The sequence below is a fragment of the Gobio gobio genome (genome assembly GCF_949357685.1).
Source record: "Gobio gobio genome assembly, chromosome: 11".
Lineage (NCBI taxonomy): Eukaryota > Metazoa > Chordata > Actinopteri > Cypriniformes > Gobionidae > Gobio > Gobio gobio.
Genome location: NC_137104.1, coordinates 38,054,099 through 38,067,135, shown reverse-complemented (window position 1 = coordinate 38,067,135; position 13,037 = coordinate 38,054,099). Strand labels below are relative to the sequence as shown.

At 38.8% G+C, this 13,037-nt stretch overlaps 1 protein-coding gene across 1 annotated transcript; it reads right to left on the bottom strand.

The window, feature by feature from the left end:
* Positions 1-3,377: 3,377 nt before the first annotated feature.
* LOC307133844 (serine/threonine-protein kinase pim-3-like) lies at positions 3,378-11,475 on the bottom strand. Its single transcript, XM_079829149.1, has 10 exons — positions 11,016-11,475; positions 10,531-10,802; positions 6,707-6,994; positions 5,897-6,103; positions 5,609-5,703; positions 5,401-5,451; positions 4,797-5,168; positions 4,516-4,695; positions 4,087-4,204; positions 3,378-3,772 (listed from the first exon to the last, which is right to left on the bottom strand). The coding sequence occupies exons 4-7, from the start codon at positions 6,036-6,038 to the stop codon at positions 4,884-4,886; spliced, it is 573 nt and encodes a 190-aa protein (XP_079685275.1). The 5' UTR covers positions 6,039-6,103; positions 6,707-6,994; positions 10,531-10,802; positions 11,016-11,475; the 3' UTR covers positions 3,378-3,772; positions 4,087-4,204; positions 4,516-4,695; positions 4,797-4,883.
* Between the last annotated feature and the right edge of the window lie 1,562 nt (positions 11,476-13,037).

Genomic DNA, 13,037 nt, shown 5'->3' with positions numbered 1-13,037 from the left:
AATCTCTTCTAAAAGGAAACACAAATACTGGTTATGGTTACACTTAAAATGGTTTCAAATAAATGTAAAACATAAACCCTTAATTATGCTCTGTAGGCCTCTGCCTAGAATGTTACCTGTGAGAGAGATAGATAGGAAGAGAGAGAGAGAGAGAGAAAGAAAGAGAGAGAGAGAGAGAGCTAAAGAATAGCTCTCTCCAGAGAAAGCCAGAGAATCCAAAGAGCGCGAGCTACAGATGAAATTCTCTTTTATCCTCTTCCCTGAAGTCACCAAATTCAAATCTGACTCTTGTAAAACTGACCAATCAGACCAAACCGTGAGACATTTGAAAGTAACCAATCAGACAAAACTTTCCCCCATTGTATCACAGGTGCGAAAACCTTTTGACCAGCCGGCCTTTTGTTCTTCAAACCCCAACTGGCCCCTCTGATGGCGTTAAGGGGGAGGGGGTTGAGTCAATTTCAATATCCTGATCACGACGATGGCTGCTAACAGCAAAGCAGATGATTTTGTCATATTTCAAATATCTTTGATTATTTTCCACCTTACACAATTAAAGAAAAAAACACTTAAAGTAGTATTTATGAGGATCTATTGACAGACATGCAATATAATATACTTAACTATGTTTGTTGTGTATAAAGACCTTACGGATATAGACCACGGGTCCCCTTACAGTGAAATCGCCATTTTGCGCCATCATGTTTCTACAGTAGCCCTAAACGGACAAACTTCTCTACAGAGTGCTAGTCACTCTCTGCTCTCTCCAACGATGACATTTTTGTCTTGTGTCGTCCTCCATAGCTTCTCTGTGCTTCGAAAGAGAGGGGTGAGCAGGTTATTACAATTAACAACCTCAACGCTAGATGCCCGCTTAAATTCACACACTGCACCTTTAAGCAAAACATGGTCAGGTCAAAGTGTCTGAATAATTTTGGGCCACATTTTAATCAATTTTACTGGTAGTCCACTGTATGAAGAATTTTTTGGTATAAAATCTCACAGTTTACTTTATTTTTGTCCTCACTTACATAAATTAACTATAGTGTCCTGCTAGTAAAAAATCTGGTGTCTGAATATTTTTTGGTTTGACTGTATATGTAGTTTATAAAGATTGAAACATTAGTTTAAAAATTTGAACATACATAACAGAATATTATTGCTGATTATTTTATAACTGTAACAAAAGAAAACCCTTCAGGCCTATACATTAACACTATATACACTCCAATACCATCTTACTGAGTATGAATAAATGTAATTTAAAATATATATATAGGCCTAGCCTATGCACAATTGGGCTCGTCCGGGATTTGAACCCGGGACCTCTCGCACCCTAAGCGAGAATCATACCCCTAGACCAACGAGCCTTAAAAACGAAAAATAGTATGGTGTGCCACGTTGCATAGGGAGGACAGGACCATAGGACATACGATGGATTTAGTTTAGGATGTTTATTTTGGTGGTTGACGAATGGCGCCATCTGGTGGCATCAACCTGCAGTTACAGAGGTCGTTCAGTGGCCTTTAGAACAAAGTAGAATAACGTTAAATAGCCAACTATCACTTAGTTTGCGATCCTGATTCCTGAGGCTGGATTATAGCAATGCTTGAAAGTCTGAAAATAATTAAAAAGATGAATGTCCATGTGTTCTGAAAACAGAAAGTCAAAATAAGAATATGAATGTTTGCTTGAAAAAAACTATCTTTAGCTGATTTCCAACTGGACTGCATTAGACTTTGCCTACCATTTACAGCTTTATACCATTATTTTACTGTCTATGCCATTTACAAAGGAATTAAGACATAGACTATAAACAATGTTGCTGAATAAAATATGATTTTCACAGTTGTACCAACGTGGTAGAGGTGTACTTTGAGTTTGTTTGGCTAATCTCTCAAACAAAAAGGGAGGTAAACTGACTAATTTTTTTTCAGGCAGAAAGGGCCTTAATAAATATGTTGAGTGCATGTATCACATTTACAGGCTCCTGTTCTGAAATAGTACACGAACTGATTGACAGCCTGATTCTTGGTCTTGCTGTTATAGACAGGGGTGCACATAACTTTTTTGGTTTGGTTCTCAATGTACGTTCACTGATAGAGAAAACAGGAAGATCCAATAGAGAGTGAACAATGATTGATTACTCTCAACAGCACAGAGAAAGATAAATCCTTATATTACATCACAGGAATAAATTACATTTTAAGATGTATTTAAAAATATTATTTTGAATTATACTATTTAACAATAGCCTATTGCTGTTTTTACTGCATTTGTATTAATGAATGAATGCAGCCTTGGTGAGCAGAAGAGACTTCTTTCTAAAGCATCATTGTATGCTGGGAGAAACCAAGCTTTTCAAAACTTTAAATCATTTGATCCAATTGATTGGCAAAATGATTCACCGTTTCGAAGTGCCAAACGCCACACGATGGTGACACTTGCTGGTCAAAAGAGTGCAAATGCAGCGAGAACTCAGCCCAAAAACATGCATAAAAACACCCTTTACAGACCAAACTGTTTTATTGACTGTGTAATCTATTAAATGCAATTAAGAAATCATCAGATACCATTATAATATAAAGTGTCTATTATGTCTTATTTTATTAATTTTGAGTGCAGTTCATAGTATGTCCACAAGAGGGGCATGGATATGTTTCTGCACATTATACATACCTTTTCCTAACGAGTGTGCCCCTATCTTACCTGTTTGATATTAAAAAACTCAGTTATTGGATAAGGTGGGAGTCCCAGGACATGTTTGAGAAGCAATGGTGTAGAAAATTGGCACAACACTGCATATTTTTGGATCAATGGACATTTGGATGAACAAAAAGTTGGAAAAGACCAAAGACTGCATTTGTGTGGATGTTCCAATGCATGTCATTCTAAGCTTCAGGCGAGAGGAAAATATATAGAGATAAAGGAATTGTATTGGGGTAAATTTGACCTGCTGGCGGTTTTATAAATCTGGTTTTATCTAAACAATTTTTAACAATGGGGGATTGTAAATAATACAATTTTAGTAAAAGTCATTGACTGGGAGACTTGGATATTTGATTGAAAATCTGTTATGACATAAATTTGAACACTTGTACATTTGAAAAACAGCCATGGGTAAATTTTAAGGACCTTAACCTCAACCTGTACCATCTAGAGTTTCATGACATAACTTTTTATTTGCTTTTGGGTAACTAGTCTGATATACTTCAAGATTGACCTAAATCTTTCTAACAATACAAGAATAGATTCTTTAACCTAAATAACGAATGGGGGTGTCATGCAACAAACTATATCATTATTACTTTTATTGTCCATAGGCTCTGGTCTCATTTATTGTAGGGTTATGCTTTAGAAAGGCTCTACAATGCACTGAAGTTTGCAACCATGTAGATAAAGATTTTATTTCAGGAAGCACAAAATAGTCCTTTGCCTTTTCACTTCAAAGGTTTCTCACGGGCAAAGACTGTTTTAAAGCATTTCTTTTGTATTCATTGAAGGCATTTATTTACAGGGGTCATACAGATTGGTCATATACAAAGCACTATATACATAAAGATGACTTGACTTCTAAAAACAGAGTAAACGTGTCTGTGATGACTTGATGACTTCTTTCCAGTCTTCAGTCATGTTCTTGGTCAGACGTGGACCGGCTCTGAGATCTCTGGTGTGGCGTCTTGAGTTCCCTGCCAGGTTGGGGCTGGACTTCAGGCTTCGGGTCAAGTCTCGAGCTCAAGCCCTCCACCAAGGTCAGCAAGTATGTTATTTCCTATCCAATACAAAGATCAAATGAACAACTCTAATCATTAATGTTTTTTTAGAGCTGATTTACAACAGAATTGAATCACAGGTTCTGTTATTTTCCTGTTTATTACAGTGAAGCCACTTTGAAACAATCTGTATCGTATAAAGCGCTATATAAATGAGGGTGACGTGAATTGACTATAGCAAGAACATTACAATGAACACAAATTTGAAAACCTCACTACAAATAATCCAGAATTGAAGACAAATGATAATAATCCTACTCTGTCTGTTACACTTCTTCACACCTGAAATCACTGATCGATTGAATCTCCTGACCTTCTCCTATATACAGTAGAGCAGTCATTTGTAATCCATTTATGTCGTAACATCTGCTCTAACGTCGGCCGTTTAGTTGGATCCCGGGCTAGGCTCTGCCCAATCAGATCAGTGCATCCTGTACAAATTTGAATAAGGAGAAAGCTGGTTAGTCATGACCATCTAAAACATGATTAATAAAATGTCAAATGCTTTGTAGCGCGTATAGCACCACAATGCTCTGTTCACTTTTGACGTCGTCAAGACCCGTTTAATCTTTGAAGGTATAAATGGAGCGAATTTCGGCTTTCACTTCTCTAACTAAAGCTGAATTTTTTTCCCCGTGGCTCCGCCTGCTACAGTAGCAACGCCCCAAACTCACGCTATACGTACATACATGCTTCACCTTAAATGTTTCTGTTCAGAGCCTTATCGATATTATTCACTCACCTATGGATAAATTGCCGTTCTGAAATCTAACTTTGGCCTGTATGATTTCCATTCTATTGCGAAAAGGACGACGTCCGTTCACCATCTCGTACAACATCACTCCTAGAGCCCAGACGTTTGCTGGTACGGCGTGGAATCTAGGTTCTTTGAAGACTTCAGGTGGGCAGTGATCCTGTAATCCTGTAAGCAAGACATTTGCACATTGTTGAACTTTTCTTTTAAAGCATCAGAATAATTAGTAAGTCACTACATTCAGGTTTCCACACTTCCAAAATGCTCACCAACGTATACGTCGCTCTCGTAGCCATCACTGCTAAATAGCTGACCGCAGCCAAAGTCTATCAGCTTGAGCTCGAAGGTGTTTTTCTTCAACAGGAAATTCTGTGCATGAATGTCATTGTGAAAAACACCATGCTCGATGCAGTGTTGTACCGCCAGCACAGCCTGTCGCATGAAGACCCGTGCTGCTGTTTCACACAGTTCAGGATGACGAGTGATGACGTCCTGCAAGCTCTCGCAGGGTTCGGGGTACTCCAGAATTTTCGAGGGTGTTCAAACCACTCGTATAGTTGAATGACGTGGGGGCTTATGGGTCCCCGCCTCATCATAAGCAGCAGCGCCACTTCTGTAACGAGAGGTTCGGGATGCCCAGGCTAGAGAAAAGGAGTAGACAGAAGGTTAGCAGGGAAAAAATCGGAAGAAAACATACAAACATTTTAAAGTGTACTTTTTAGATATATTCAAAAGAGCCTTTTTTTCTGCTCAAAAATATTTGGTGGCTCATTTGTCATATCACATTTACACCTAATGCTTCCTACAGGTGTATTAACTACAGTCATCTGCACTTAAACAACTAAATACATATTCAGGTTTTGGCCAACTTACAATATCAAGATAAAGAAAATTGTCAAGTTTGCTCATCCGCTTGATGGCAACCTGCAAAAAAACAAACAAACAAAAAAACGGTTTCAATAACAGTAACAGTATTCAAGCACCTGACCTTGCACAAAGTATTAAACCATCTGTGATGGAATTGTTTTACATATGTTTTGATGCATGCATAAGCAAAATGCTTTTTTCCGGTAAGATTTACCTTTTTGCCATCAAATTTGTGTGTTCCCTCATACACACTGCCAAACATTCCGGATCCAATCATCTTTCTCACATTATAGAGAGACTCAAAGGACTCTGAAAAACAAACAGACAAATATGAGCTTGCTAGATCAACTGTTTTATTTATTACTGTTTTTAAATATCAGTGCTGGTTGTGTCGAGAAAATAAGAATAATATTCTCTGAAAACAAGCCTTAAGATATTTTAGAGGAAAACAATATGACAATGCGGTTTAGAATTGTTGGAGAAATAATGACTTGCGATTTACCATTATTTGGCTCGACGCCGGACTGATCTGGCACAGGTGAGGACGGCTTAGGATCAGGTTCTGGCTCCAGATCTGGTGGAGGGACAAAAGGCTCCACAACATTCACGGCACTGAGGCAACAGCAGCGGAAAGGACTCTTCATGGCCTTCCAGAGCCTCCTGAGGAAAGAACGAATCCTTTTCCTCTTCCTGCATTCTGTAGGCGTTTCTGAAATAAAGAAATTCAATTGAAAATATTATTAGAAACATCTCTGATGTCGAATTGAGGAATGATTTAATGACAAAACTTATTTTACTGTTAAATTCTTATCTGTAATGTCACAAATCCAAAGTAATGGACCTATTTCCAAGCTATCTGCCTTTGACAATTCAAGAGCAATAAGTTGTGAAAAATAATTCTATCGGGGATCGTTTGCTGTCTGAGAAGCGGCTTTCTGTGCGTGTGTTTCGGGTGTGTGTCAGACAGTGCAAGTACCATTGAGTTCATGGCTGATTGAGAACATTGCTAAGGTTCCCATTAAGTTAAGAAAATGTTCCCTGAACATTTAAAATGGGTTTTTTTTCAATGTTTTTCTTGGTTAAAGGAACATTTCTGTTTTATAATTTATGGCAACGTTACTTTTGAACGTTCTTTGAAAATGTTAGACGAACGTCTAATTAAAATATCTCTTTAAAAAAAAAAATCTGAAGGAATATTTCAGCTAAATTTTGCTGAGGAACAGTAAATGTGACCGGACATTAACAAGTACTCATGAAATAGTAAAATCTCTATCTGTACACTTTACACTGGCCAGCCTTATATCAATCTCACCTGTTGAGCTGATGTTCACAGGAGAAGCCTCCTTGGCTCCCTGAGCAGTTCGGCCATTTGAGGTCTCTGTTGGCTCGACAGGAACTTGACCTGGCAGCGGAGGGCAGAGCCACCCTTTCGAGGCTGTCGGACCTGGACAAACAGCAGTCGCTGCAACTGCCCTGTTCGTATCGGCTCTCCCAGCTTATACCACTGCTAGGGCTTAACAACTGCCTCTCTAGATTGTTTAACTGCCTCTCTAGATCTCAGGGAGGGACAAAGATGATGATGGCATGATCCCTGGTGAATCTGTAGAAGAGATTTTTTTTAATAATGTCAGTGGTCACATCAAATTGCTACTTTTTTTCAACTTTCTATTTTCAAGGATAAATCCTTTATTAAGGCGAGACACTACAGGTGAATAGGGATTTTTTTTTAATTACAAGATATCACTGTGAAACTTCTCCAGTTTATTACTGGCATAAACATAAGAAAAAAATGTATTACAAGTTTTGTGTAAATTAATTTTGTAATATGCAAATTAGGCCTTATATACTTAAATATACGCTCATTTGCATACATTTCCAAAAACAAAATCTGGAAATTGGAAAGGACCATGTTTAAAATTCTTGGTTCTATTTGTTGACATATTAGAAGAGAAGGCTTTTACAGAGGGGATTCTGGATATCTTATTTTGTGCTTTAGTAAATTAGAGAATACTGACAATAGCCTTAAAAAAATTATTTTCGCCATGTTTTTTGGAGTAAAAGGACCTATAACTCAGGATAGGAATGGTATATCAACAAATCCTTCTGTAAAAGCCTTCAGAATATAGTTCAGTATAAGACTGCAAAAGTTGGTGCTTGTAGGTGCTACTGAAGTGGATATATCTGACTCTGAGTGCGAGGAAAAACTCATTTTGAGAAAACGGCCTTTAAAGTTTTATATTGTATAATTTAATACATTTCTATTGATACCCCCAACCTACAAACAAAATATACATTCAATTAATTAATATAAGCAGTATATAATATTTAAAACACATGGAAATTGATAAATGATCAAATTATTAATAGCAATAGCCTTAAGCTGAAGAGAACTACCTTAACAAATACACAAAAACAGTCACAAAAACTGCAGACGAATTGTGTCTGTTTGTTGTATGTCCATCTATAACTAAATAAATTTAATAAACAGCTCCCTGTCTATTTACAGCCTAAATGTCCATGCCTGCACCATATGTAGGCCCCTCTTCGATCTCCTGTCGGTGTCTTTTCACCTTTTTGGCTGTGCTTACGCTTTGGCGCCTGCGTTTCACACGGGTGGACTGAAAAATGTTCGCTTTTGAAATTCTAACCATGTCAGTGTAACTGCATGTATTTACAGTGATAACTGTACACTGAAGCCACAACTTATCCATGACAGCCAGCATGGCAGAGGCACCTTCATTAAAAGTGGCAATAGCCATACTGGCTGCAGCCTCAACCCTGCTTTTCCCCACAAATACTGTTTTTGGACATCGGGCCCATATGACAGAGTTGAGGCACTCATTTGCATTTTGAGTGCCTCCATGCTGCATGCGCTTTAGCAGACTGTCACTGGACATTCGGTGGTACACAGGGATAAGCTTCTTTCCCACTTCACGTGACAAAAAGTTTTTAGTGTGATGCTTGTGGGACTCTGGTGTTTCTCCATTCTCCTCTGCTCTCCTATACCAACACCACGATGGACTGCACCTTGTATGTAATGGATTGTCATCACTAGACATGTTGTGAAGGAGACCTGCCCAGATCTCAGCTTTCATTTTATCCACGGAGCCCTGGTTGTTAATAATAGCACCCCTGTAAAAATTTTGCAAGGATTTACATTTAGGGGCAGTCAGCTTGCCCAGACCCTTGCCCCCTAATTTACCTAATTTACTTAGTTTCCTAAGTGCTGTACCCATGCGCTTATGGGCATGATTTATGCACTCCAATTTCAGAATTTCATGTTCAGGGTATGGGTTAAGGGCAACCACCTCCTTAAATGCAGCACTATCTCCATCTGACAGCATCTCAGTATATCGCACCTGGTAACGACTGACTGACCTGGCCCACATCCTCTTAGCTGCCTCCTGCTCCATTGCTTTACTTGAGCCTGCAAAATTTTTAGCACAGTCAGTGTGTGTCTCCCTCCAGCTCTCAAATTCCTGGCCTGTTATTTTTCCTTCTCGCTTGGCACTTTTCTTTAAGGCACATGCGTGACAGTAGGAGGACAAGACCTCAAAGTCTATTACTAAACCTGTAAGGACGTCAATGCACACACCGATGCCATAATTTGATGTGAAACCTCTTTTATGCCAGGTTCCATCAAAAGACACACTGATGTTTATAACTGCATCTTCATCCTCCATCAGTAACTTTGCTACATCTGCATCAACCTCAGCATAAGCCTGCCTGATCTGCTCCCTGGCCTTGTGCAGTGACCCCAAGCCTCTCTCAATTTCTGCAACTACAATGACATTTTTTTTAAAATCATGTTTTATTCATAGTGCACATATAACAACTTACTTTGTAAAAGACAGTGGATTCTTATATGATTGTATTGTCCATGTTATGTGTATGTGTGCGTGAAAGTAAATATGTCCAACAAAATGTAGCCTACTGAATATCATAAAATGTATTTGTTAATATTTTATTTATAAATATGTTTATATTTTTATGATCTAATGTACATTATGAGGTGAAGTGTAAATGTAAAGTCACTATATCCACAAGACGAAATCATTTAGACACTATACTGCGTGGTTTTCTGGCTCAACCTTTTTCATACCTGTCACTTTTCTGTTGTGTCTCTGATAAGTCTTAAGGTGAAGGGAAGGTATCCCCAACACCTTGCTGATTTTTTTGAGAGCTGCATACCCCATTCCTAATTCATGTGCTAAGAGCACCATCCGCACATTCACATCAAATGCAACGTCGTTCCTGGACTCGTCTTGCAGACGCGTAGATGTGTAAACACTTCTGCAGTACCTATCTCTCTCACACAGACTACACTCCAGCAACACACTGCTACAGAACCCATGATTCTGTGGATCGATGTCAATTTTCAGCCCTGATCCAGCACATTTAGGACAACACAAATCACTGACTAATGCATTCAATCGTGCGACGTGAATTATGAGCCATTCCTGTGTGGCAGGGCTGTCATTCTCTCCAACAGACTCTCTCTTTCCCTTTCCAAAGGATAGCTTTCGCGATGAGGCACTCGCTGACGGGGTTTCATCGCATAATCTGTTGTTTACTTTCTTTTTACTATCTCTTGCAAGTGACAGCTGTTGCCGTCTTTTCTGTGAACGTTTATTAGCTGATTTAGGTGTTGTCGGCATTTTCTCTGAGGCGCAGAATAAACAAAGAAGCGTAACGCGTGAGAACCAATCATGTAGTCGGAAATTCACATTGACCAATCAGATGTGGGTTTCGGCTATAGATTCCCCGGCAAACTTTCGCGGTTGGTTAGTTCTACAAAGGAAATGCCCATATTTGGATAAGATAGTGCTGTGTATGAGACTGAGAGCTTTACAATGATACCAGGCATGGCGTGTTTCTGTGAATGGAGACGGCACGGGAGCTCGCGTTAGAACGCTAACTAAATTTCCGGTAGAAATCTAAAGGCGCAAGTTGACAAAATATAATGAAATAACCCCCTTAATGTGTAATGTTGACATTTATTTTATGTTGACATGAAAGCTTACATGTTAAGGGAGCAAACTGGCCCAAAATCTCAAAATTGACCACTGCATGAAAAAACGATGTTTTCACCTGCCGTGTCTCGCCTTAACTTCTTTAATAAAAGCCTATTCTGACCTCTGCGAGAGCATCTAAATGAAGTGGACGGACATCCATCCATGGGCTCTGCCGGCTGCCGCTCTGCCACTTCCACTGTCTATCAGCCTGAACTGTGGACACAGAAGCAGACTACTCACAAGACAGGGGGGTTAAATATCCAGGAATCTTCTGTGTCTCTTCTGGGTCCTGCAGCGGCTCCTCCTGATCACGGTCACCAGAAGCGGGTCTCAAAACCTCCTGACCAGCCTTCTGCGAGAAAGTAGCTCTACTGGATCTGGAGCGGCCCAAAGCTGGAATATTGTAGACATCACATAGTTAGGATATTTGCACTATAGTTAACTACTCAAACTGTAAAGCTTATTTCATATGAAAGGAATCAACAGGTGACCACTTGGGTGAAAATTGGGGGATAAAATGGGTTACCTCGCACAAGTTTCTTCACATTGATTAAGCCAATCATTGTACAACATCAGACCATAAACAAATGAAAATCAAGCACTCACCTCCTCTTTCACCCATGTGAGGCATCGACATTCTCCTCCAATCTGCAATAAAAAACAATACAAAAAACAATACAGAAAAAAAGAGATACAACACCTCAGAAATATAAAAAATAAAAAAATAAATGAAAAAAAAGTTAAATGAAGCTCCCAAACTCCTTTTAAAATAAGAAAAGAACAATAAAATAAAAGTGTCCTCGAAAATAATAATATGAACTCTTTAAAAACAAAACTATGTAGAGGATATATCCTCCGGTCTTCAAGAATAAAAGGCTCATATCAAAAAGTCCTCCAAACAGCTTCACAAGATTCGCACAGAAAAATCTGCAAGTCTCTGGATTCGCCTCGCCTCTCAACAACAGACAGCGATCGGTCGGGGGTCGAGTTTGTCTATGCAGCTCGTAACACGCGTCGCTGTAGCAACTAAAATTCGAATCAATCACACCTGAAGTTGCGTGCGCGAGCAGAGCGCGTGAGCGCACATCGGATCTGAACACATTTATTGAGTAGTTGAACGAACTTAATTTCAACGTTTTCTTTCATACATATGAGATTTATTTTTTATGAACAGTTTTTCTTATTATTGTTATTATAATCCGTGGAATTATTTGTGCCCAAAAGCGTCCACTTCGCAAGGCACTTTCAGTCTAATGAATCCCATAGTCATTGCTTCTGTCCAAAATGCGTGGAAAAAGGCACAAGGGAGGATAATAAATCAGGTATCATCTTATAAAGATTAAATGATTCATTTCAATTTGCCATTTTCCGCGATATAACCACCAAGGCCGATCAGCTTTGAGCATCAGTGGTAAAGAAATCTACATTTGAGAAATAGGGTCTTAGCAAAACCACCAGTCATTTTATAAGAATAAAAATAAAAATGAAAATACTTTTTAACCTAAATTGCTCTTCTTGCGCCGCTCTGTGACACACCACGGATACTTTCGCCTTCGTTCTAGCATGACCTTTCCAACGTACAATCTGTGGCGTGTCGCAGAGCAGTGCAAGATGAGCAATTTAGGTTAAAAAGTATGCACTGTAAGATCTAAGCATAGACAGTAAAAGAAATGGTAATATGTTAAGACTTTATTTTGAATATGTTATATATATATCATGAATTATTTTTTCGCTAGATAAGACCCTATTCCTCAGCTGGGATCGTGCAGAGCCTCTAAAGCCCTTCGAAGCCCTTTGAAACTGCATTGATTTTGACCTTCAACCCGTTGGTTGCAATTGAAGTCCATTATGTGAAGAAAATTCCTGGAATGTTTTCCTCAAAAACTTAATTTCTTTTCGACTGAAGAAAGAAACACACAAACATCTTGGATGAGATGGGGGTGAGTAAATTATCAGGAAATGTTCATTTTAAAGTGAACTAATCCTTTAATGTATTTATTGCTTCCGAATGTTGCTTTAGAATATTGCAAGTTGAGTTGGAATTCCAGTGAGGAAAACAATCATGTCTATTCTCAGAAATACTGTAAGGCTATTCACATGAGCACTTTATACTAAAGGATTTATAAATTCATTAATTTGGTACTCTACATAGAAAGAACAGACATGCTAACTAGTTACTGACCTGATAGCTGTAAGCTAAACACATAGCTAAAGGGGACTGATCTCGTCTTGTTCTGGAGCAAGGTTTACGTAAGGTAGCGTGAAAAGAAGCAGAGCAGTCTGAAATCTGCCCCAAATGGCTCTCAATTAGCAGGCTGCAATTTCATTTTTCACCGCAGATTTGGACATTTGTGAGGCACAGTAGAGCTGGGGAGGGCTCAGAGACCAACTGCCCGACTTAATATTATAATATCAAGATGTCTGCCGAATCCATGCGCTACATTTTAATATATCCTGCTCACTTTACGACTTAAAATAGTCCCAATAAAAAATCCCAAAATGTTTGTTGCAGAATGCTGAACAGATTAATTGTGAATTAATAATGTGTTATTAATTCAGTGTTATTAATTAATTGAGGTCTATGTTTGGATAGATATTTTGGTGGGGCTTGATGAGCCGCAGCTCATA

What these genes read in the sequence shown, in the direction of transcription:
- LOC307133844 (XM_079829149.1), bottom strand. Translation starts at nt 6,038, where the DNA reads ATGAAGAGTCCTTTCCGCTGCTGTTGCCTCAGTGCCGTGAATGTTGTG. An exon ending in CGGCGTCGAGCCAAATAATG is followed by an intron (nt 5,704 to 5,896) that starts GTAAATCGCAAG and finishes TTTGTTTTTCAG; the next exon opens with AGTCCTTTGAGTCTCTCTAT. An exon ending in ATTTTCTTTATCTTGATATT is followed by an intron (nt 5,169 to 5,400) that starts GTAAGTTGGCCA and finishes CCTTTTCTCTAG; the next exon opens with CCTGGGCATCCCGAACCTCT.